Raw genomic sequence first — 24,921 nt, 5'->3', positions numbered from 1 at the left:
GCACACTGCATGCATATACTCATTTGAAAACTTGTCAAATATCTACCTTTCTGATGCTGCTGAGGCTCTCTACAACTATCCTTTTACTACAGCACATATACAATGCACATAGAAATACGCTGATCTACTGGACTCCAGCATCTCATGCATTATGGACGTTTGGGGAACTGAGGAAGAACCTGTTTGTTATTCAAGTTGTGTAACAAGAAGTACACAGCACACATACACATTGTCAACAGTGAGCTAATGCAGTATCTCCAGATCGAAGGAAAATATACAACCACAGTGAGCATAAAAAAATTGGCTATAAAGATATGCATAACCCACAAATACAGTTTATTCCAGTTTACCTATGTAGCTAGGAGCAAATGTCTCTTTCTTTTTCATGCACATAGTTTTGTGACTTCAGATTTGATGGTCTGAATACAGTATCTCCTTGAGCTAGGATACCCTTGAAGAAGCAATATTTCCTCACAGCTGGATTGACCTACAATACACACAGGGGTGCTTTAGGGGTGTCAGTGCCAAAATGTATGTATGTGTATGTGGGGCAATGCCATACAAGGATAACACTAGAAATGTGTTATTGTGGACCATAATTCTATCTGTCTTGACAACACTACAAAAACATATAAAATATCAGTGATGGGAAGGGCATAAAGTGGAATGATAACTGCAAAGCCATTTTAAGTACGAACAAATGATGATTTGAAACAGATGACCTACATACTTGAACTTGCATTGCTTTCACTGAAACTAAATGTAATAGGTTGCAAATGTATCACTTTTTAGGAAGGTGCAAGTCCATATATGATAGTGCGGGAGAGATCCTAAGCAAATAGATCAGTTTGAATTGTTTTGAGAACTATATTTGCCATCATGAATGTATACCATTAATAATCTCAGATGAGCATCAAGAAGCCTTAATGCTCAAAGTGCTCTACAAACAAAAATACAATTCAACATTTTTTCATATTTCACCTTCCATTTAAAAATATTTAAGTATCTGCTTCAAAAAGTACACAGAAGACAGTAACAGGTAAGTTTCTTAGATTTGTGTGCATTTACTAACACACCAATTAGGCATTCAAAAAACATTGAACTTTGATATTTAATTAATAATAAAATCTCCTTTGGCCACAGTTACTTAAACATTAACTTTTAATCGGAAACTTTAGTCATGCATACTATTCAAGATGACTATAGGGCAATCCGTTTTCACACAGCTGTGTTAGTGAAGCCATATTCTTTGAATGTCCAATGTGAATAAGTCCCTTGAGATCATGTCTGTTTAGTTAAGGTTTGAGGTCTTACATGGCAACTCCAAAAGGCTGAATATCTTTGTGTGGTTTGATCTGTCTAATGTGGAACCAACCTGGGGGATTCTGTAGTCTAACTGGGAGACTTCAACGCTCATGTGGGCAATGTGTGCAAACCACAGTCTGTCCATAACAAACACCATGTTCAAAAATAAGGGTATCCATGAGTGCATGTACACCAGGATACCCTAGGTCGCAGGTTGATGATCGATTTTGTAATCGCATCATAAGAGCTACCATTAATTCCGCACACACGTGAAGAAAGGTGCTGAGCTGTCAACTGATCACCACCTGGCCATGAGTTAGATCAGGTTGCAGGGGAGGATGCTGGACAGACCTGGGGTCACTAAACGTATAGCGAGGGTAAACTGGGAACACCTGACAGAAGCCCCCATCCATGAGTTCTACAAGTCCAACCTCTGGCAGATGTTCAACAGTGTTCCAAGAGCAAGTGGGGACATTGAGTCCTAATGAACCATGTTTAGCACTTCCAATGCTGAAGCTGCTGAACTGACCTGTGGCCGCAAGGTGGTTGGTGCATGCTATGGTTGTAACCCCCAAACCAGATGGTGCACACTGGAGATGAACAGAGCCATCAGGCTGATGAAGGAGACTTATCCATCTTGGTTAGCCTTTGGAATTCGGAGGCAGCCGATAGATACCAACAGGCCAAGCAGAACGTGGCTTTGGTGGTGGCTGAAGAAAAATCTCAGCTGTGGGAGGAGTTTGGAGAGGCCACGGAAAAAGACTGCCTGAAAGAGATTCTGGCAAACTGTCAGGCGACTAAGGAGGTTCTCTTTTTCCACTGTGTATGGTGGAAGAGTGTGGGTGAAGTGCTGCTGATTTCAACTGAGGATATTTTTGGACAGTGGAAGGAATAATTCAAGGACTTAATTAATCCCATCGACAAGTTTTCCATAGAGGAAGCAGAATTTGGGGACAAGGGGGATGACTCGTCCATCACCGGGGGCAAGGTCACTGAGCCAGTTAAACAACTCCTTAGTTGCTTGAAAACTCTAGATGTTGTAGGGCTGTCTTGGTTGACACACCTCCACGATGTTTAGTGGAGATCAGGTGCAGTACCTCTAGATTGGCAGATTAGGGTAGTGCTTCCCATTTTTGAAGAAGGGGACCGAAGGATATGCTCCAACTAGAGGTGGATCACACTCCTCAGCCTCTATGCCAGGGTGCTGGAAAAGAACTGGTCATGTCCATGGTCATGGAACACTGGAACACCTCCTTACCCCCTCAATGATACTTTAGAGTACATGACATTTTGCCCAAGTGGTCTACATGTGTTTTGTGGACTTGGAGAAGGCATTCGACTGTTTCACTTGTGTGTTCTGTGAGAGGTGCTTTGGGAGCATGTGGTATCTGTCCCACTGCTAGGAGCCATTCGATCCTTATATAACTGTTTGAAGAGAATTATTTTGTTTATCTACAATTGTAACTTCGACAGTGATCTCACAAATTCCCAAAGGTCTGATGAACATTTTAAGCCATTGCAATGTGCAGAAAAAAAACCTTATTTCATATATGGGAGTGACAAAAAGTACAGTACTTTCTTCTGGCTATCAAGTTGTACCACCATTTATCAATCAAGAAACTGTTAGTATTGCAATATAAAATGTATTTGTTTTGTCCGTTCTCTCTAAGCTTTTCTTTTCCCCCCTCTTTCTCATGATCTCCCAAATGGTCATGGCAGAATGCTGCCCCTCCCTGATAGCGGTTCTTCCAGAGGTTTCTTCTTTTCCTTCTCATTGTCACCAAGTGCTTGCTCATAGGTGTTTGCTCAACTGATTGTTGGGGGTTTTCCTTATAATAGTTTCTTTGCCATGTAATATAAATTACATGTTGTTGTTAATGGAATTGAACTTAGGAAATGTACTTATTATATTATACATACATAAACACAAATCACAGTTAGAGAGAGAAGTACGAGAGAGAGAATCTGCAACAGCAAAAGGAAAAGCCCTTCAAAAGACTCATTTCATACTTTATCACAGCTGTCTATACAAGGTTGAATAAGATAGAAATTGTTTCATGATTCATATTCAACACGGGTGCTGGACATAAAACTCCCTTTAATGGCACAACAGGCAACCACAGAACTTGTTCTATCTTGTTGGAAACAAATACGAGAGGGAAAATCATACCTAGCCCATACCTAAGACTATGATCAATAAGCTTGTATTGTCTGTGTTTTGGGTTTTTTTGGACCGAAAACTAGCCATCTAAATTTAAACTAAACTTGTAACTTGCATAAAAGTAACAATGCTAAAATGCTTTCCCATAAGACAGAAGTGAGAGCAAACATATCCTTTAGGCCAAGTGCTACTGCTGCATTACACCGCTCAGCGCTATCCCATTATCAACTCTGTGCCACGTTCAACTGCTGTGAAAACCAATCCACACCCCCTGGTTCTCCTGCCAAGCCATTATCAACTTCTCGTATTTTGACAAGCTGCGATAAAGTAGGATATAGTCCTGTGCTCCATTGACAGCTAGTATCATGAGTTTTCACACACTGTAAAATCTATGTTATTGCCAGACATGAAGCAAATCATGTGACCAACAGTCAAATTTATAGCAAAGATAAACAGTCACAAACACGTTAATAAATCTGTTTAATCAGAGAAGGAAGAAAATATATACACACAAGAATATACACAAGGAAAAAAAATATTGTAACTTTGTAATTGCTGGCCTCATGTAAGGTTTATTAAAAGATTAGCGTCAAGAATCTTCCAAATAACTTTCTCATTTGGTTTGTTATACATTATAGTTATTGCAACTGACAACATTCTCAGTTGGTTGGTAAAATGAAATAATTTTAATGAAATAGTGATTTGATTTTGACTCCTAATGTAGCACCCCGGTAAGTATTACTGTTGTATTTAACAGGTATCACTGATTGGATCATTATTCTCTTATAATAGGAGAAAAAAACCCAGCATTGTTAAGAATTTTTGCGGCGGCTGTACTACAAAGCAAGTTTAGCATACCCAGGATAACTTTGTCTTATCTGGGCTCAGTTATCTTAATACTAGCAATTCAGCAATGTGTTCACACTATGGTGGTTATCAAATGTAGACTCAGCTTGCCTATAAATTTGGATTAAAAGTCAGCAAATGCAAATAGTTATCCTGTTTTAGGATTAAACCACTGTATCTCTTAGTGGCCACGCTTTTGTACACACTGTATTTTTAATGTATGTGAATAACATCTACACTAACAATAAACTGAGAGTAAGAAAAAAAAAGACTTGTGTCATTTTCCTTGTCTTTATGTGATTCAACTCAAATGTTTTAACTGCTGTGGTAAGGGTAGCCTGTGAAATCATTGTTTACCTCAAATGTCAGGTGTGAAGTCCATGTCTATGTGTGGACATAGACATGTGCACTCTCACACACATCATTTTGACCTCTGGTAGGTCACTGCGGTGGGATGAGCCAAAATGAAGCAATCTCCCTGCACTCACACTTCATGGGATATCATACTGAGTGTGTCAGTCAGAACATGTTACTTGATTAACAACCTAAAAATAGATCCCACGCAGTGATGAGTGTTATCCCTGGTACACAACACTCAACAGCAATGCTTACACACTAACACTCATATTTTGAACACACAGTCGATCGTGATTCAACTCGTGCCCTTCCTATTAAGAAAAAGAGCAGGCAAAATGGAAAGTGCACCCAAATGTGGCTGTGACTATGAGTATTATATGCATCTGTCTTTGCTTTTCTGTAACACAACTTCAGTGACACAACATACTGTGCAGCTCTCAGCTTTGAAGATAAATGTGTGCACAGTAAACTGTGAGTGTCAGAGACATATCATACCATCTTTAATGCATAAATAGTCACCTGGCATCCAGCCATGACAGCATATGGCTAAAAAAATGTTTCAATCAAAGGAAAATAGCTGCCACTAAACATTTATCACTGATTAACACTGGGAATTAAGTAATTATATAGGCTCAGCGTCTTTGGCAAAAATAACACTAGGTTTGAGGAATCTGAGATTAGACCTGTTTGTGTCCTAGTCCAGTCCATTCCACACTGTGCTGACTGTCTTAGTTTCAGCAACTAACAGGATTTTAAGAATATTCATCAGTATGTGGGGTTGAATAAAAAGGTTCTAAAGCTCAGCACATAGTTCATGCTACATTTTCTCCTTGGAAGTCTAGGACTAAACTTGCAAATCCTCATTTGTGATTTAAACATGGACTTCAAACTTGTGCAAAGAGCTCTGAATGTGACCCAATCTTCATGTGCAGGATGATGCCTGGCGTGGAGAGTTTTCTGCTGCACACAAAAAATCAAACAGCAGTCTCCAAAAAAAGAGTCCACAATGTCCAAACCTGAAGGCAGGAGAATCACCAGAACCATGCTCATCAACTGACTTTGTATGCAACCACACAAGCCATCTTGGGTTTATTTCCTGAAAGCGGATGGTTGATTGTACTGTCACTCCTAATTTGTCTCTCCAAAGGTGAGTCCATAAAAAGTTCAAAAGAAATATGTTGTGATATTTTTTGCTCGTTTTTGTTTTAACGAATAAACTAACAAAAAAAAACAACAACCATTGAGCAGGTGTGCGCAAACACTACAGTAATACACACAAACAAATAGAGTAGTGGGACCACTGAACTGAGAGATGCCTGCAAAAATGGTAGGCTAGCCGATTAACCCACTTTGATTTGTAACTCTGTCTAATCCCCCCTGCAGCAGGGCCTCAGCCTTGTGTCATTATCAAATAGGCAAAGAAAAAATGAAAATGAGAGATACACTTTGGAGGGAGAGAGAGAAAGAGAGAGACAGACGGGAAAATATAACAGAGCAACATAATATAAGGGTAGAAATTATTACCTTGCAATACTCAATAGAACAGTGGCAATATGCTGTTAAATCGCCCTGCTCTGCCCACCGACACGAAAACAAGATGATTTTAGACCTACTGCTGCAGGGAATGTGCTGTTGTCTGAACATCCAGCCCATCATTCTCTGTCACAGGCAGCAGTGAATCAGATGCTTAACTAGTGAGCTTGTTTAACCTGAGGGAATTGATTACATGCCTTCCTTCCCTTGACATTTAGAGCTATGGTACTAATTGTACAATATGCAATGTCTGTAATATTAATAGCAATCTAAGAAGTACATTTCTGGTGCATGTGTGGATACAGTGATGGGTGTATGAAACTCAGCTGATATTTCAAAGATAACCAGATTTGAGTTATATCAAGATGTGAAAATGCAGTGGCCAAACACTTAAAGGATTCCTCCATGTACAATTTAGTGTACCCATGGGACACCCAGCTTTTAATATTTTGAAAAGTTTTAGTGAATTTGTTTTTTTGCATTTGCGAAAGTGTTGAACTCCATATGTTCCTTTCTTTGTTCTGCCTATCCAGTTTCCTTAACAGGAAAGAGTGCAGAGAGGCAAAGTGCAGTAAGACAATGGTATTCTGGCAGTAAATATATCCATCTTTGCTGTTTAGCTTGCATTCAACCCAGCACAGAAACTTTTTAACAGCTTAAGGTTCAACACTTTTAACCTTATGATGGAACAGGATGAAAAGTGAGAGGCTAAGTATAGCAAGGCTGTGAACTGTGCCTAAACTTTGAACCTAATTAAATACCATCCATCCATACGTACATGTTCTTCCACCTATCTGGGGCTGGGTCACAGGGCAGGAGCCTAAGCGGATAACCACCATCTCCAGTTTGTCCGTGGGAACAAGAAGGTGTACTCAGGCCAGCCCAGCGTGTCCTGGGTCTGCCCCATGGCCTCCTGCTGGTGGGACATGCCCGGAACACTTCACCGAGTAGGCGCCCATGAGGCATTCTCATCAGATGCCCGAATCACCTCAACTGGCTCCTTTCGATTTGTAGGAGTAGTACTATGAACCCCTCCCGGATGGGCAAACTCTTCACCCTATCTCTAAGGGAAAAGCTAGGTTTCCTTCGGCGAAAGCTCTTTTCTGCTGCTTGTATCCGTTTACTTTTTCCTTTCAGTCGCTACACAAAGCTTGTGACCATTGGTGAGGGTAGGGACATAGATTGACCGTTAAATCGAGGGCTTGGCTTCTACATTTAGCTCTCTCTTTAGAATGACGAACTGATGGACATACCGGCATTTTTGCAGTCACTGCAACAATCTGTCGGTTGATCTACTGCTCTTTTCACTCGTGAACAAGACCCCGAGATACTTAAACTCCTTCTTTCAGTAACTCATCCTTGGCCTGGAGTGGGCACTCCACCTATTTCCAGCTGAGGACCATGGCCTTAGACTTGGAGGCCACCACCTAATGAAGCCAACAGAACCACATCATCTGCAAAAAGGGATTGTTAGACTGCCCAAGTGAAAGCTTTTCAACACTTGGCTACGCCTAATTAAATACAGTGATCGAAAAACTACTTTTGAATCATAACTCGGGGCTGAGGACAGGTTTTGTAAAGACGAGTTGTGTGATTTTAAAAAGATACCTGCAGTGAGATGAGAAATAATGGCAAGCTAACTCCTTAGTCCCTATTTAGTCAGACATCTTTGTACACACGGCTTAAGAGATTTCGACTGCACAAAAACCTGTGGTAATCTTGTCATGGGGACAGCTGCTCCATCTTTCTCTCCTCCCTCCTCTGCCTCTGACTATTTCCTGTGCTCTCAGTAATATAATATCACTTTCAGCTATGTCATTCTTTCTTCATGCCCACCAGCCACTGTTTTTGAATTTTCCTGTTGCTTCTTGACACTGATCACAATGACCTCTCTTTCTACCTTATCTGAAATTAATAGCACATAGAAAACATTTTCCAGGTTGCCTAAGTTGTCTTATTCCCGTGTTGCTGCAGCCTTCACTGTGTTCCACTTGTCTGTACCTGCTTATATGATCATCAGCCTCCTTTTTGATTTACTGCCTACCCACGGCATTTTAAATGTGTTTGCTACATCTGATTGACTTTGGTTCCAACTGTTAGCTTGCTTATTGAGCAACTAAATACTCAATCTTCTCTACAGTTTCAGGCTACACTCAGCAATCCAGATTGGAGATCCTTCAGCACTCTCTTTAAAGACATTTTAAGTATGTCCATGTCTGTTCACAGACTGAGGATAAGAAGTCACTTCACTACACGAGGCACTTCAATGAGCTTTTAGCAAGTGTAACTTTTAATGAAGACGTTTTGACTAGTTATAGCCTTCCCAAAGTTAGAGGCATGGTTATAACTTTTACACTGAAAAAAGAAGATTTTTTTTTAGTCATTTTAATCAAAGTATGCCATCAAGTTGCAAAATTTCCAACTCAAATAAATATTACCAATATTTTCTAAATAGCTTGTTTCAAATTTATATCTGAGCAAAGACGATTTAATAGTTTCACATTTAATTTGACACTTTGCACACCAAAAAACATTGGTGTGTCTTCACAAATTCACACATGTTGATTGAGTTTTAGCACATTTCTTTTTATTTCCTTCCACAAATGAAAGGTGTTTCAGTTTGTGAATCTTCACACATTGCTTCTTCGCTTCCATTAGTTACTATGCAACAACCATGGAGCAGGAGTGTGGGGGTAATTGGAGTACTGGCAAAGCCTGCAGCAATCAACCTGTGTATAGCTTTGGTGAAACCCTGCCAAAGTGTGTGGGCTTTGACAAAAAAAAGACAATAGAGCTGATGTATTCTTTAATGAAAATAGATTTAGTGGCGCTCATTATTTTCTAAGATTACATGACACCCATCAATTGGTTTAACCTTATTATGATCTGATTAAGCAGATGTTTTCTTCCCCACTGACATTTTATACTAAGTGTTCTTCAGTGTTCAAACCCATGTCATGGAAACCTATTTAAACTAATACTGACACGGTTGAACATTCCTCCGTACGTCATCTGCTCATTGGTATACAGCTCTATCCAGATTACTGAAGGTGGCTGTGACATAGATTTAGACATATCTATAGAAGCAGGCTTAATATCATTTTAAAGCTCTTAGGTCCGGGATGAGATATTGTGCAATACCACATAAGTGCTATCACAATCTTTCTTCCTTTTTAATATCATGTGGTAAGCAATAATCTCCTGCCTTTCAGCCAACATCCATTATAATGTATCTTTATGATATATAGTATAAGCGGTAGAGTTTTCCGTACAGTCTTCATGCATTTACACCAGACGTGCTGAGAGGTGGTACCAAAATTGAAGGGGGTCTGAAGTTTGCAGTCCCTCTCCAACAATCAATAAGCTCCTTTCGACCTTTATGTGCATCAATAATGGTATTTCTGCCTTTTGGAGGGGGATAAAAACTTTTCTTCATCCTCAGACAGGAATATTTCTCTCCTGTGAAAACTGCTGGCTTAAACTTCAACTGCTCAGGAGCTAAACCAAAAGTAAATATTGAGACTTGAGCAGCAGAGAAGCAGAAGACAATTACTGAGAGGATTGAAGGGAGATCTACTAATGCCTCTATATTCCCACTTAATTTCCACTATTTTTTCTATTTTTTATTTTGACCACGACATGAATCAAGGCTTGCAAGCCACTTGCCTTAGGTTGAATGTCTAACATGTCATTGGTATTCCGAGTGTGCGTCCCTCTCTGTATGTGAGTCATTCCTACTATTCGGTGCCATTTCAGTGTGATCACTCTTCATCAAAAAATACAAAATATTGAATTATTTTAACATTTCATCTAAAAGAGGGATTTTCAACCTATAAGAAAAATGTATTGGTCCAGCTAAGGATATTATATTATAATATTTTTTAAAATCAAAGTCTTTACCCATGACGTGCCAAATGTCCACCCTGTTACAGGACATTCAATTTTCTATTAATAACTGTTTTGAATACACAGTTATAGTAATATTTACATTTTCTAAAAGCTACAATGTCCCTTTTTAAAATCTGCAAGGAAATTTCATGTTACAGTGCATAGCAATAACAGGGGTGACGGTAACAGGGGGGAGATTTTATGCTAAACTTAGCCATTACTACTAGTATGATTAACAACAAGCTAGTACATGGTGACCACTAAGAACCATTTTTAACATGTTTATTAGCCATATATAAAAATTACAAAAAAAAAAATTGTTTCCACTATTAATAAGCGTAACAGGTTGGACGTGTTATGCTTTGCCACATTACAAAATCTTGCTAAAACATTGAAAAAAGGGTTGATTAAAGAGTGGTACTTACTCGTCTTCTTCTTGAAAGTTTTCCCTCCAAAACATGTTACATCCGGGAGTGTCATGTGACTAAAAGAATAATCAGGTGATGTGTTCTATGGAATTCTTATCAGAGTAACAGGGGTGACAGTTGATTCAGGGACACAACATTTTTTAAAGATTTTAAGTATTAAACATGCATTAATAATAAAAAAGAACATTTGATGAGGAACATTAGAAATAAGCCAATCCAGAAATGATGAAAAATTTAGATTTTTTTTTTTTTTTTTTAAGTTATATTTGTAACTGAAGTCGAGCAAGCATGACTGGGGACATAGTACTTTAGTGACTTGTGCTAAAATAAAAGTAATTTACTTTTAATGTATTTATCCTGTGTATATATCAATGTGTTCTATGGTAGAGGGGGGTTAAACATACAAGAAAATGGTTTAGAAATAAGCATTAGACAAGTTTTACACTAAATATACCATATTATGTCATTAGGACTCAAATGGCACCGAATAGTAAGAATGACCCATGTCCACCTCTGAGTCACGCAGAATGAACCCTCTGCAGCACTAGGTACATGACCTTCCCTCCAACACCAGCACCGCTGCTGGCTCTCCACATGGTAACTTGTTAATGTCAGAGCTCTTTCTCCTATCTGTCTCTCTCTCTGTCTCTTTATGTCACATACTGAAAAGTGAAAAATGTGACCCCTAGGTCTTAGACAATCATATCCAAAGTCCCAAGCCAAAGATTGTGACACTGGGTCCAAAACACAGGAACAAGTGACCTTTCACTGGCCACATCCTCTTCATTGTCAAGCCGCAATCCTTAAAAAAACCCAAACATGTAATATAGTTTTCTATATGGCACAATCATCAGTGAAGATATGCATGTACAGTTTTAATATTAAAACCCCTCATAAATATTATGAGGGGTTATGTGATGAATACCAGAGACGGCCACCCATGCTTAAAGGCTCTTTTAGGTTGAGAACTCATCTAAAGTGAGTTTGATGCAAATGGATCTATGACACTGAGGACAAATGCTGCAAAAGATGTATTTATTTTAAAAGGTCTTTTGCAAAATGTCAACAAATACATATGCCATCACCTGGTGTCTCTGCTTCAGATGTGAGGCCTCCAACATAGAGTAATGCCAGACTAGCAGATTCAATTGATATATACATACCAAAACATGGATGTTCTGTTCTACCATGAAGATAAATGCAGCTCTGCTGGATGCATTCCTCTGTGACATCTCTCCATTATCCTCGACCCTCAACCCTTTTCCGTTCAATAAAGAAAGTACACAGGGAGGTTCTATCCCTGCACTGAAATAAGTGGCAGACAGAGAGCCAGATGGGGTAGAGGAAATGGAAGAAAGGAAAGTGCTTCTACACCAGCTGCTATCCTGAAAAGTGGCTACATTTAGAGGAAGACAAGAGATCAAAGATGCTGAGACCATTACACACACATGTGGCCTCTTCTTTTTATGAGACTCCAGTGGGTCAGGTGGTAATGACTCTGCTTTCACATTAGAGGGTGTTTAGTAGGCCAAACCTAACAAAGGCTTCTCATGATCAAAAGAAGCAGCTTTTTTGTGTTTAGATGGAGAGTGGGATTTTTTTTTTTGTTGTTTGTCCGTGTGGGGGTGCATGAATATAAATCCCAGCTGTGGTGTGCTTGTAGGCAAGAATAATGATGTTAGGTTAGGTCAGTTTTTTTTTCTGAATGTTGTTGGGAGTTGAAAGTATTAGCAAAAATAGTTTTGGCACACCATGGTATCTAGCTCATAATCTATTACAGTTTCCTGATTTGCTTCCCGCACTGCTCCATGTAATCTAAATAACATAAATATCATTATTTACTTTCTAGCACTATTGTCATTTAATAATAAGTTCCTGCTGTTGTGCATTTTCTGAGAAAATATACAGAGAGGACACAAATTAAATGAAAAACCATGATGCTCGACCCCCACTGTACAGTGAGGTGATGTAACGACCTGTTATGCTGTGGGAACCTGAACCCTGCCATTTGGGTAGACTTGATCAAAATAGGAGAAAAGTATAAGGTTGTTCTAATAATAACTTTTTGCTACGATGAAACACTTCTATCGTGTCATCCTGGATGACAATTTCCCCATCCATAGGGCATAAGGGTCCTAATGTGGTTTAATGAGTTTGAAAATAATGTGAATCACTAGTAACGTAACACATGGTATGCTGTCCTTTTTTCCTAACCAGCCTGCATCTATAAATTGCATAAACATGTTCACATGCTTAGTTATTCTATAATTAATCTGGATGAGGATGGAAAGAACATCATGAATGCATTTGATACATGAAAATACATCTTATTTTAGCACTTACAGTACAGTTCTGAACCTACACTCTCTTTAACAAGTACATATACATGAACAACCTCTATGTAAGGCAGCTTTCAACATCCTTCACACAGAGAAAACATGGCTTTAATTAAGAATTCAAAGCCACAGTCCTAGGCTCCAAAGACTTGCATTGTGTATGCATGTGTGTGCGTACCTGTGTATGTGGGTGTGTGTGTGACTGATTGTGCAAGTCCTCAAATACATGCAAATAGACATATTATCATCTGTTTTCTCACTCTTGCGAATCAACAGAGGCACGAAGATAACAACACAAGCGACAGTGTTTGGGTGCTGCAGCCCACAATTTCCTAGAGTGAAACATATGCAACATATCACAGATAGCAACACCAAAACAACTGCTGCAGCAGGACACAGCTAGACATTTCATGTAAAAGTTGTAAATACTAATGTGCCAGCTCCCACTGTTGAAGTAAAACATTAAAAGAAGAAGTTTAAAAAAAATGTAGGAGTGACAATGCACCTATCAAAAGCTAATGCATAACATCATAAATATCATTTTGGCCCCCTTTGCTTGGTGTATTATAAGTGTCAAGCTGACCTTCCAGTGTGATAAAATACATGTCTCTGTTTCTCTCAAAACCGAGGTGATGTTCTATAATATCGTCACTAGGAGGCGCACTTGTATGAAACTTAATCACCTCTCATAGCTACAGCTGCTGAAGTTCCTCCACTGTCACTATTACTAGCAAAATCCCAGCTTTGACAGACTCGTCAAAAACGATGTTTCAGAAAATCTTGTCAGCGTTGAGACTTTTGTTAATATCAAAACTTCCCTCAAGATAGATGGAAGTACACTGCAGGTGCGTGCCATGTATGCAGATTGAACTTTATTCCCTAAAACAATTGATTGTGTTAGGTTAGTGATGCTTGGCTGTGCAGCCTTTTTGCTCAGAAAATGAGGCTGCAATCAGCTTAAAAGACCAAAAACCAATCGTCCATCTATTCCAGTCAATTTAAAAGCTCCAAAGAGGTTTAATTCGTGTCATGACACACAATGATCAGTGGCTTTGAAGTCTCAAACTCACGCCCACTGATTTGATCTGGCACGTTCACACAGCCTATGGTGGGCATCTCCCACCATAGGCTTAAGCATAACAGCTATCACTATCATCACACACTGTCCCAAAAGTAGAGGTGATAATGGCCTACTTACCATATTGACTTCTGATACCATGTCTATGCTGGCTATATCTATATTCATTCCCACTCCAACCGGAGGACCTGGGCAGATGAAAACAAGCACACACAAAAAAGAAGACACTGCACATCAGATGTAGCCCGAGTGATTCGCTGACATATCGGTTAATAATGAGTACGTGACTAGGAAGCACACAGTTGTGAATTTAGCTCTTGTCAGCTGAATAACAGTTTACAGTGTTCATTTCGGGTGGGATTAGATGCGTTGGCCAGCAGTGAAAGTATTGGTATTGCCTCTAAAAGTTGCTGACTTTAGCTCAGATAGTTCTAACGTATTTCCGTGACAATAAACGCCTGAGTTGGACGTTAATATTAAGAAAAATGAGCAGATACTGTTTTTTTCCCCAACTCTGGAGACTCGTCATTCAAATAAATGTGCTGGTGCAATTTATCATCCACATGTGTTCTGGCGTTAGTCGTATTTTATCTACACTGTCATTCTAAAGCTGATATATCCTCCCCCCCCCTCCTTACTTGCTTAAAACTGCCCAGTTAACACATTAACTGTAATATTTCACAGGCTGACAACGCGCTGCCTTTAACATAGTATCGGAAAATAGAAGTACATTTACCTCCGAAATCTGGCCTCAATCGTATATCATAACCTTTTAACAGTCTGTCCACCGTTTCTTTGACCAAAGACATATTGCTAGGGTCACTGACACTGGCACTATGGACGAAGAAAACACAGAAAGAGACAAAATCAGATTCAAACAGGATATATTCTTCAAACAGAAGTGCCTAAGTATTTCCCATGCCGTCTGTAATACACTTAGTAAAACGAGTGGAGCATCCTCCGTCACTTACCTTTGAGCGCACACCATGGCCACAATGACGGGGAGCAAGCAGACGATAAAACACATCATTCTTCGTCTTCTGAACACTACCATATTTAAACTCTGTGTTTTTTCGCTCTTTTAGGAAAGACGAGGTCTAACTTATTCTTGCCAGCGCAGTAATTCCAATGCCGGGCGCATGCGTACTCCCGACCACAACACCGAGAGGCAGCACCGCTGCCGCTGATGGTACTGGCAAATCTAGGAGAAAATTTAAAGGAGAATCAAGACTTTAGGTTGCTCAGGGGCATATGGGGGTCTCCCCGTTTCTTTCCTTTTTTTTGTTTTGTTTGTTTTGGATATGCGTGAGAGAGAGAGAGAGAGAGAATGCGTGGGCGTGTGTTTTGATTTTTTACACGTTGAGCGGTTGTTTAAAAAGCAACAACTGTGATAGAAAAAGCGATAGTTCGACACTCGTGAGATTACTGAAAATTGTGGGTGTGGTTGTGTCTTTCCACTAGCTTTTTTTTCCGGACATCAGTTAGCCAACTCGTCAGTCCCCGAGCAAACCACTGAAGGCACTAAATCTCTTTGCTCCTGCAGAGCAACTCGGCAGCTCTCAGTTGAAGTCTGCACGACACAGTTCATATTCTAAATTTAGCATCTTTGTTTGTGAAACAGCAGCACTGTGGTGAAGCATTTAACTAAAATCTAGTTTTATAGATTCTGGAATTGGTCACAGACCTAAGCGTTGGTGAAGAGGAAAGGATATGTATGATACGTTCTTAAAGCAAAGATCTAATCGACATAGGATATGTGCAAATATTATCAGATATGAGTATACATCAGTGACATTGTTTGCCCAAACCAGGAGAAAAAACTTTTCCTACAGCTGGGGTACACAACAGGTCCGCAATTTGCTCAACGTCCAGAGAAAGAGAAAAAAAAGCCTTTCTATCCATGATGCTTAAACCAGTGAATTCAGTCAGCCGCTCCCCTTGACATTGCCCATGGAGCTCTCTCTCTCCCTCTCTCTCTCTCTCTCCTGTATATCGTGATATCGTGTCTAAACCAGCAGTTGCTCACACATCGACCTCAACGCATTGAGGCCTCTGACAAAAAGAGCAGCTTGGCTTTACATTCTGGGAAGCGCCTTGCCAGCGCAGTGCCTCGAGGTTGGAAGCAGGTTTCATGGAGGAGAGCACTATGCGCTGAAGCTTGCACTCTGCGCGTCTCACACAGCCGTGCACGCTGGTGGCTCCACGCACCGGTAAGCAGGATGTGCGCCGCTGTGTAAACTCGGACACGAAGCGTCATGAATATGGTGGGATCAGAGGCAGATGCAAAAGGCAGTGAGCCCCGTGTAGGAGTCCAGTAGCGATTCACAGCTCTGTGTGTGTGTGTGGTACTGGTGGTGGGGGGTGGGGGGATCCTGCCAGGAAGCTGCAGAATTTTCTCTTCAATTCAAAGCACAACTCTCTTCATATTGAGACTTCTATTCATTACTGTGATTTATTCACATAAATCAATGGAATCCCTGTATTATCAAGACAACAGGTGGAATTTTTGCACCTTATTCGACCTGATGGCGTTTCTGGAACTAAAAATTGTGCAAAAATCTGAAAACAAAAACCAAAGTAAATTTAACTTAAAGTCTAAGTAAATCAAATAATAATCGGGGTATATTTGAAGCCCCATTGCACACATTGAAACTTTATCTGCAGGGGGCTGATATGACACGTTAAGAGACAAACATTAGGTTGCCAGATTTATTATTAATTTTTCGTTAATTCTATACAACCCCATACATCAAAACCAAACATTTTTTATTGCTGTAAGTTATGAAGTAGCTTGCATTTCACTACAGGGAGGTACAATCATTTCAATAGTCTTTAATGAACACTGGCCATTTGCAAATCATCTTTTGCACACAAATGCACAAATCCTACCTAAAAAAAAGAAAAAACCTGAACAAGTTTGAAGTTTTGCACATCAGCATTATGGGCTTTTGGCCTGTTTTACTAATAAGTCTTTGTACGGTTTTACACTGAAACACATGCACAGATGCTTTGGTCCTCATAAAGCCTTGAAAACTCATATATCACTGTGCTCCTCTTGGGTAGTTAACAGTTGGCATTCCACTTTACATGATCACCCGTAAGAATGTTTACCACCATTATTTTGGCTGAATTCATTCAAACTCAAATTATTTTTATGGTGCTTTAATGACTTTGTCCCCATTTTTGTCATCTGGAAGCCACCATAGATAAGTTTAATTGTGCTTCAAATCTGCTATAGTTGTAAGCTATTTATTTGGTCTTGCTAAAATTATTTCTGGCACAAAGCCCAGCTATAACTATAGACAAAAAAGGACGAAATTTAGGGACTTGGAAACTCAAGATGAACACATGGAAATACAGTTTTAGTTTAATGAGCTATCCTTTCAATACCATGATATGCAAAAGTATTCCACCACGCCACATTTCTTTATATTTTGTTGGGAATTTAGGAAATAGGTGAAGCAATTTATCGAAACATGCAGCCATACATGGAAAAAGAGTATATAAAGTAAAGAGTTTTTACGCATTTAACAAGCTTGAAAGTCAGTGTTTGGTATGGCAATCTGAACTTTTTATCTCTTAGGCAACCTTTATTGTCATTTCCTCATCTAGTTTTCAGGAATAGTTCTCCAGACTTCCTGAAGAAGACTCAAATAATTTCTTTAGATGTAGGGTATCTTTTCTTCATTTCTCTCTCAAGATGATCCCATAGTTCTTCAATAATTTTGATGTCTAGACTCTGTGGTGCTCATTCGATGACTGATAGTGTTCCATTGTGTGTGTGTTTTGTTTCGCCATCCAGGTATGCTTTTACTGCATTGGCAGAGTGTTTGGAATCATTGTTATGCTGAAAAATAAAGCCATTACCAATTGGATGCATTCCAGATGGTGTTGCATGACAGGTCAAATGTACTTTTCTGCATTCATAAATACATTAATCAAGATCCCCAAGACTACTTGTTGAATTGCAGAATCAGAAAGTCTGTCTCCTTGGAAGCAAAATCTAAAGAAATGGGTCAAGACTTTTGTGAAATGTTGTACTTGGTCACTTGCTGATAGAAATCCAAATGAACAAGAGCATAAATCATATGCTTTCTGTTGATTTTATTAGTTGGTATGTTTGTGCATTCAGAAATGGGCTTCTGCATATGTTGGGTGTAACAAATGGTTCCTTGAGTTACTGTTGCCTTCCTATCAGCTCAAAGCAGTCGGACCATTCTCTTCTGGTCTCGGGCATTAATAAAACAATTTTATAAAGAGAACTGGCACTTACTGAATGTTTTGCCTTTTTTCAGGCTATTCTCTGCAGATCCTACAGATGGTATATCAGCAGTTTCTGAATTACAGGCCTGGCCAAGTACATTTGGCATTAACAGCCATCAGTGTCACTTAAATCACTTTTCTTCCTCATTCTCCTACACAATTCCCTGTAAATCATGATGTATATCCGAAGTTAGTCGGGCTTTAACGTGAATATTGTGTGCTTGTGTCTATTTATTTAATTTAATCCTGCCAGCATGTCTTATATGAAAGTAGCTCACATAATTAATCATACATGGTTGTATAAACAAAACAGTTTATAAAAGTATGTTGGTTTGAAGACTATGACATATCTTTGACTCACCAATACTCATTCGAAGATAAACAGATGGAGGAATTATACAATTCTACACAAGTTATAATACTGTGTGTATAAAAAACATAATGCTGTAATCTAGCCCTCAAATCTCAGTGTGTAGATTCAGACATTACCTTGAATCTGCCACTGAAGAAAGCAATTAAATATTTTGACCTGCTCTGCTGTTCTTAATGCCTGGTTTGGCCAATTGTTAAACATCCTCAAATGGGCTCTCATGCTTCCATTTCCTCTCTGTCTTTCTGCATCTTTGCACTAAGAGGAATGTAATGACTGCCTTTCTGAGCGTCCCAGTAAAACACTTCTTCCAAAGCTATACTCAGGCTGCCCTGTGCTGAGGAATGAAAAAGGATGTCCGCAATGTTTTCAAAGAAGCATTTGTGTTGTTTCATGTCAGTAAACATGCGTTTGTTTGCTGGGATCTTGGCAATATGATGGAAGTATTCAGGGAAGAGGCTTGTGATCTCGCTCTGCGTGTGTGTGTGTGTGTGTGTGTGAGAGAGAGAGAGAGAGAGAGAGAGAGATAGCATTCTGTGCCTGAGCACACAGATAGCAGATCTCAGTTAATCATCTGCCATAACGTTGATTTAGGTTTTGAACATGACGGAAAACTCAAACAATGGCAGAGGATGTCAAACACTGACTGTTTGGATGGGCACTACATTCAGTATTCTAATAGTTTGATCTTCACACATATACAAACATATTTAACTGAAGGGCGATCAGCTTTTTGGCCACAAATTGAAAGTGACACATTGTGACTATAGATAGGAAATATATATTTTTCCATATGTCACTGATACGTAAATGTAACGTTCAAAGATACTGGATCTTTGTTTTAAAAATGGTCATTTATCGATACTTTTAATTTCATAGCAAATTCATTATGATGCGGAGCTCTTCTGCGTTAACCGTTGTACCTATAATGTCATCTCAACTCACCATTTATCTTATTAATGAATTGTTACACATTAAAATCTTGTCAAAGCTTTTATAAAACCTAAACAAATATTAGCAAAACAATCAGACCAAAGCAGTTTACTTGTATTTATTTATTTATCACGCATATGCTGTGGGAAGGTGGGAAGGGAAGAAGATTGATTACTGTGCAGTACTTAATAAACCTCTACTGGTTGTTGTCTTACTGTGGAGTTTGCACCTGGTATGTTCTCAGCAGGTAAGGCTTCCCATGGATTGACTGTCTGATATCCATCCAGATGGACAGAGATGGACCAGCAGCATGCCAAAGCTCATGGCCAAAATAAAGTGCCGTCATTTCATCCTCTCTCTCTCTCTCTCTGTCTCTCTCTCACCATGTCCCTGTGTTGGATAAAGTTGGATTGACTGTCAGATCTAAAATTACAAAACAACATAGTATCCAACAGTTAACGTACATCACATTTATAATATAATCAAACACAATTTGTCAGGCAGGGAAGGAAATTGCACTCTGCCTTTCCCTGTAATTAAAACACCTCTCTGTATTTCTCTTTTATGCGAACTGCAATTACAGCATTGACACCGCTGATTAGAGCTCCTTAACTCAGCAGGAGAGCTCCATTAGAGGACTTGGGAAGGCACTTTTAAATTATGTCAATGCGAGACTGTCCTCGCGTAAAGTACGACCCAATAGGTTGTTTGTGCAAGCAGCTAATATGAATTATCCTTGTGTTTTTAAAATTGAACGACCTCTAGTGGTAAATGCATGTAAAATATGCGCTGGCGGTGTCGCTGTTATATGGGGCAGAACTCATCACCCTGGTAACCTAGAAAATGGAGCTTTCTAACATGTGTTTATCCTTGTAAAAGGTTCTGTTTTATCCCAAACTATAATCTGGTCCTAATCCTGACAAGTAGCCTAGTTTTAATGCCTAAATCTGGGCAAACAGCGAATGAAAATGAAAGTAAACATCGATTGACTCTAAATGTAAAAAAAATGATTCAAAAAATGACTCTAAAGCTCAGCCTCTCAGTTGAAAGTCGTGCATGTTGCTAAGTACCCAGAAACCCTTCTTTACTATTTCAGTAATTATTTTTATTTTATTTTGTTTCAGTTTTGAGGCATGGTGCAAACAACCATTGATTGTTTATATGGAGGGCTTTTTGAAAATATTACTTGTATTTTTTCATTTATTTTAGTGTTTGGGTCAATTAAATTGTAAAAAGGGTATTTGAGATGTACTTGAGGTAATGCAATATTTTAAAATATTCTCAATCAGCTTTCTGCTTTTGTGACAGTGGTGTATTTTTCCATCATCTTGAAATTATAGAAGTTATTTAAATATTTAAGTTTATTTAAGTTATGTTTCACTTATTGTGTGTTGTGTGTAACTTGAATCTGTTGTGTTGATCTGACTTGTTAACTTAAGTTCAATTTAAAATAAAATAATTAAATTTAAAAAAAAAAAGCTTCACAAAAAGACGATCACCAGTGTGTAGTGTAAGCATAGTTGACCCAGATAAAGTTATTGATAGCTAGACATGGAAAAAAAAAAGCTTACGCGGTGCAGTAGTGAAGGAAATAGTCAGATTCTCTGTCTAAGCAACAGTTGCTTCTCAGGCATAACTAATCTTACGAGGTAAAAATTCTCTCGCAAGTTTAAGTTTTGTAGAGAAGACATTCACCTCCAGGCTGCAAAGTGTTATATAGTGGCCTTTAAAATGAAAACAAAAGGTACAAATTAGCATAAAGTAGCGGTGCAGTACTTAAATCTGCCTCTATTAACAACCTCTTCATACTTAAAGGTCCTGAAATGAGTTCCCACACAATGAAACTCTCCCAGGTGAATCCTAAAAAGTCAATATATACTAGTTAAAGATAAAGAAGGAGAGACCATTTACAACCACCAACTGACAATGTCCCAAAAACATCCTAAACAGAGGAAGAAATGTACTACTTTAAAACAATCAATAATAATAATAAAGGGTCAATTAATGTGTAATCAAACTTTTGTAAATGGTTACTTCCAAGTTAGAAAAATGTTTTGTTTACTAATCATCAGTCATGCTATTGATGTAAGTAGCTTGTGTAATATAAAGCACATTATTGCATCCATTCAAAGCAATGGACAGTGCACAAGAAAGGTGAAGGAGAGAGTACCGGCAGGGTGAAGTAGATGGAGACGACTGTCAGCGGTGACTGGTGACAGAAGGAAAGCAAGCAGCAAAATTAAAGATGCGCTGATTTTCAGTGGGACTGACCAGAAGGAGGGCTATAGAGGTTGAGTGGTTTAGAGACGAAGTTAAGAGAGACAAGACTGAGATCATTTGGACTTGTGCGAAGGAAGGATAGTGGATAGACTAGAGTGATGAGTGTCTTTTAATACATATATCTGATCAAAGCTTTTTGACTTCCTTCATTTAGGATCCCATGATTTGAAGACTAAAGAAAAAGAAAAGAAACAAGTCATGCTCTAATGTACAACACATTTTTTAATTTCTTTAAATTGCATATTCTTTAAATGGCATATTGAGGATTTTGCATCAGGAATGAATTAAATAGAAACACACTTATCGGTCCTCTGAATAATGAATACATAAAAATATGACGGTCCTCTCTTGCACTTCACCAACATTTAAGTTCATGAATGTTTCACCAGATCTAATAGATTCAAAATCCTATATTGGCTGCACTCCATCCATTACAGTTAAAAACTACCCATCAGCACTGCTTTGAGCTGTCCGTGAATGTGTCCTGAACAGGGTTAATACTGACAATGCGCTTACACCAAACAAATTGTGAGGATGGCGGTATCGACCTTTACCATGTAGATTGAAAAAAATAAATAAATAAAAGAAGTCCATAACCCAAGTTTTATGCTTCATTAGCTTGCCTTAACTAGCTTCACTACCAGAGGAAGCACCACCTGCTAGCTTTTCAAGGTTATGGTGTCCTTACCTGCCCAGCTAACACCAAAACAGCAGATAGTTGGCCAACTCCATTTTCACCTCCACATTTTCTTTCTCTTCATTTCTGTCTCAGTATTTCACTCTGGCCCCAACAGACGTCGGTCATTGCTGCCAGAACTGCAGACAGGAGTCCAGGGTGAGTGTCAGCTTTAGCCACAGTTGGATGGGTGGAAAGATGAAGGGAGTGATGGAAGGAGGGAAGGGTGGGAGGATTATTTGGAGGCCTCTGCCAGAAACCTCACGTTTGGTGTCTTGGCATCAAAAGCGATGATTTAGACTGCGACACAGGATGACAGCGATGTAGTTGGCTTCTTGTGTCGCCGTTCCACCATGCCACCTGCAGATTTCAAAGATCAAGAGCTACAGTTACACAGTGAGGCTTATACTTGATGCACTTTAAAGGGGCACTTTTTTTTTAACATGTGATCTCAGCTACAAAATTAAGGGAGCCTTACTTTTGTATAGCAAATTATATGTTGACAGCACAAAACCAAATCTAATCACAAATCTTTTTAATATATGTATATGTATATATATATGTATATATATATACATATATATATATATATATATATATATATATGTATGTATATATATATATATATATACATATATATATATATATATATATATATATATATATATATATATATATAAAGTTGGACTCATTTTTTTTTCAATTTCAAGGACAAACTTAACAGGCAGACCAGTGATAAAAAGTATGAGAAAGATTGTCAATATATAATCAAAATGCCATTTGAAATTTTTTTTATTTTTTCTGCGTCTTTTCTTCAAATAATTTGATTCAATCAAGTTTAATCAACTCAGGTCGCAGATTTATGAAGGCACTGCCTCTGCAAGCACACTGACTTTAACTTGACATTGACTTTTTTTCTTCCCATGGAGACTGAATATCAACTCTTTATTCTTGCATATGGAAAATAAGGAATACCATACGCATGACAAGATTCCAGAATGTCAGCAATCAAATAATTTCTGTTTCATAATTAAACCAGCATCTGCAGAGCAAAACATTTAACTTTCACATCATACATATAAATATTATTATTTCCTATTATGTATTCTGTGGCTTTCTGTTTTGTTGCACCACTTTTATTTCCACTCTCCTTACAGCAGGACGTTGGCAGCTATCCAGCACAGTTCATTGTGAAGCTTTTGGCTGTAGTCAGGCAAGAGGTCAACTGAGGCAGCGAGGACAACTGTTTTCTCCAAATCAACATTTTATCGTACTATGATATGGTTTGGTCTCCATGGAAACTGCAATGGAAATTTCTTCCTAATGTTGAAAACCACGGGAACTGGTGCAGCACATCATGTGTAAGGAACAGCGATTTTAAAGAACTACGGCTTTGTGTGCGCTGTTATGGATGTGTGACTACGGGGGCTGACGGGAAAAAAAAGATAAAACCAGGCCAAGTCCCAAAGATTTCAAAGACTGAATTTAATGTAGGTGTTATGCAACGGCATTATTGATGGAGGAACACTCGCAAGCACTAACTGTATATTTCTAGCCATTAACCTACAGACGAGCGGAAAAACAAAATTCAGATACACAAAATGATTTTATAACCTCTACCACTAGTCCCCCTACAACAACCTAATACTAAACTCTAAATAGCACTTTGAAATACAAATTCCAACTCCTTTATACCACCACGTACTGAAACATATCAGTCACTTAATAAAACTTGATCCTGACGTTAACCCTAAAGTCATCCAAAAATTACTTTTAGAAGCACTGACCTAAAATTGTTCACTGTTCTTGAGCACATTTAGTTCATGCCATCTCCAAACACGCATCCACATTACACCACACATGCTGAGTTTCTTCTACTGTAAGTGGTTACCATAGATACTGCATTGTGAGGCACATGAAGTACAGTGGGACCATCTCACGTGGGAAAAATCATTTATTTATAGAAGCACTGTGATGCGGCCAGAAACGAGTTTAGACAATGCACTTTTTTTTTTGACTAATCACAGGCACCGTAAGAGGGACTGTGGAGTATGGTGTGCAAGTTTGTCAGCAGTGACTTTGAATTCTTATTGTATTTTTCTTTGGCAAAATAGAACCAAGTCGCCTGTCAGAGCTGTCCATGGTGCTGAAGGACAGATGCACAAGAGCGGATATCTTCAAATCTTCTCTCATCTGTTTTTCTTTCTGTTTATCTACAGTGTAGCGTGCTTCCTCACACCAATTTCAGTCTCTTTAAAAAGAATTTTATTGAACATACAGCTTAACACACACATACACACTCCAGTTCTACCATCTGAAAGTTCCTCCTCCCTCAAAAAGGTCAGCAAGTTGTGAAAAGTTTCTTGCAATAATCTCCTAGCTCTGCATCTTGCTCCTTGAGAGGCTGCTATATGTGTTCAAGTACAGAGTGCATATCATGACATGTTTAATTAAATCCTGTTTTGTT

General features: G+C 38.8%; 1 protein-coding gene across 1 annotated transcript in view; it reads right to left on the bottom strand.

The window, feature by feature from the left end:
- The window catches only part of gabrb2b (gamma-aminobutyric acid type A receptor subunit beta2b), an 85,878-nt gene extending 70,506 nt beyond the window's left edge, over positions 1–15,372 (bottom strand). The window contains exons 1-3 of the mRNA XM_086309225.1: positions 14,904–15,372; positions 14,669–14,766; positions 14,053–14,120 (exon numbers count right to left, since the gene is read on the bottom strand). Coding sequence (XP_086165351.1) covers positions 14,053–14,120; positions 14,669–14,766; positions 14,904–14,986 — 249 coding nt within the window. The 5' untranslated portion in view covers positions 14,987–15,372. The remainder of the gene's footprint in view (positions 1–14,052; positions 14,121–14,668; positions 14,767–14,903) is intronic.
- Between the last annotated feature and the right edge of the window lie 9,549 nt (positions 15,373–24,921).

The sequence above is a fragment of the Aulonocara sp. 'chitande type north' Nkhata Bay genome, linkage group LG10 (genome assembly GCF_057382095.1).
Source record: "Aulonocara sp. 'chitande type north' Nkhata Bay isolate Kocher_YH1m ecotype deep benthic linkage group LG10, A_spYH_male_GT1.1, whole genome shotgun sequence".
Lineage (NCBI taxonomy): Eukaryota > Metazoa > Chordata > Actinopteri > Cichliformes > Cichlidae > Aulonocara > Aulonocara sp. 'chitande type north' Nkhata Bay.
The sequence above is the reverse complement of the archived record's forward strand: the minus strand, read 5'-3'. Positions and strand labels throughout refer to the sequence as shown.